The sequence below is a fragment of the Octopus bimaculoides genome, chromosome 29 (genome assembly GCF_001194135.2).
Source record: "Octopus bimaculoides isolate UCB-OBI-ISO-001 chromosome 29, ASM119413v2, whole genome shotgun sequence".
In the NCBI taxonomy this organism is placed as follows: Eukaryota; Metazoa; Mollusca; class Cephalopoda; order Octopoda; family Octopodidae; genus Octopus; species Octopus bimaculoides.
The window spans coordinates 1150224-1151116 of record NC_069009.1 but is presented as its reverse complement, the minus strand read 5'-3'; the positions used below and the strand labels follow the sequence as shown (position 1 = coordinate 1151116).

At 35.2% G+C, this 893-nt stretch overlaps 2 protein-coding genes across 4 annotated transcripts in view; one reads left to right on the top strand and one right to left on the bottom strand.

Moving 5' to 3' along the window:
• LOC106867736 (uncharacterized) overlaps positions 1–893 on the top strand; it is a 103334-nt gene that overhangs the window by 26439 nt on the left and 76002 nt on the right. The gene's annotated exons all lie outside the window — the stretch shown is intronic.
• LOC106867742 (uncharacterized) overlaps positions 1–893 on the bottom strand; it is an 11725-nt gene that overhangs the window by 2802 nt on the left and 8030 nt on the right. For all 3 annotated transcript variants that reach the window (XM_014912704.2, XM_014912706.2, XM_014912705.2), the window contains one exon: positions 310–412. In XM_014912704.2, the coding sequence (XP_014768190.1) occupies positions 310–412 (103 nt within the window). The remainder of the gene's footprint in view (positions 1–309; positions 413–893) is intronic.

The window sequence follows — 893 nt, the reverse complement described above, 5'->3', positions numbered from 1 at the left end:
GCTCCTTCAGACTACCATTTGTTTTGTAGTTTACAGAATCATTTCGGGGGACAAAATTTTCGCAAGTCAGGAGGAGGTTGAAACTGATATTTCAGAGTTCTTCTCTTTGAAACCAAAAGAGTTTTCCATTGATGAGATTCAAAAGCTTGTAAATAGATGGAAGGAAGTCTTGGATAATCAGGGAAAGTACATTGATGATTAAATTCCAATTAAATATAACATTTGATCACTTATTTTCTTTATTCAAAATTCAGACAGAACTTATGGGATGGCCTGATATGTCTGATCTGGGATTAAACAATAACTCACCGTAGCCTTGATCACCTCCAACTCCTGGGATTTCACTGCTAACTCCTCCTGGAGTGTCTCCAAAGTATTTTCATACCCTTTCACCAGATCAGATATTTTATTCCTGGAAAATACCAAAACAAAGTGAGGATAAGTAAGGGTGTGCATGGTTAGTGGTTGGGAAAGGTGCGAGAGTTCCAGGGATACATTTGGCCCCAGATAAGTCCCCCAACCAATATTATAAACACATGCACTCATTCAACTCTACTCCTTTATTATTAAATCATTTGATTATGTATTCATCTAACTAATCAAATGTTTGTTTAATTTGGTTAAACGGTAGGTTGTTTGTTTTGTTTTTGCTGTTTTTTTTTTTTGCCAAAGCTCTTTTGTTGCTATTTGCTATGTTTTCAATGACTTTTCTCCTATTTTGTTATTTCAACCAACGATTTCACATAAAGAACCTTACAAACCAAGCACGAAAACAAATAGTATATATACATAATTATAATCATAAACTGCGGTTTAAACAATAAATTACCTGCCTCTGGATACCTTCTAACGAAGACAATACCCACACAAGTAATTTCCAGGAGTGCCTTTGG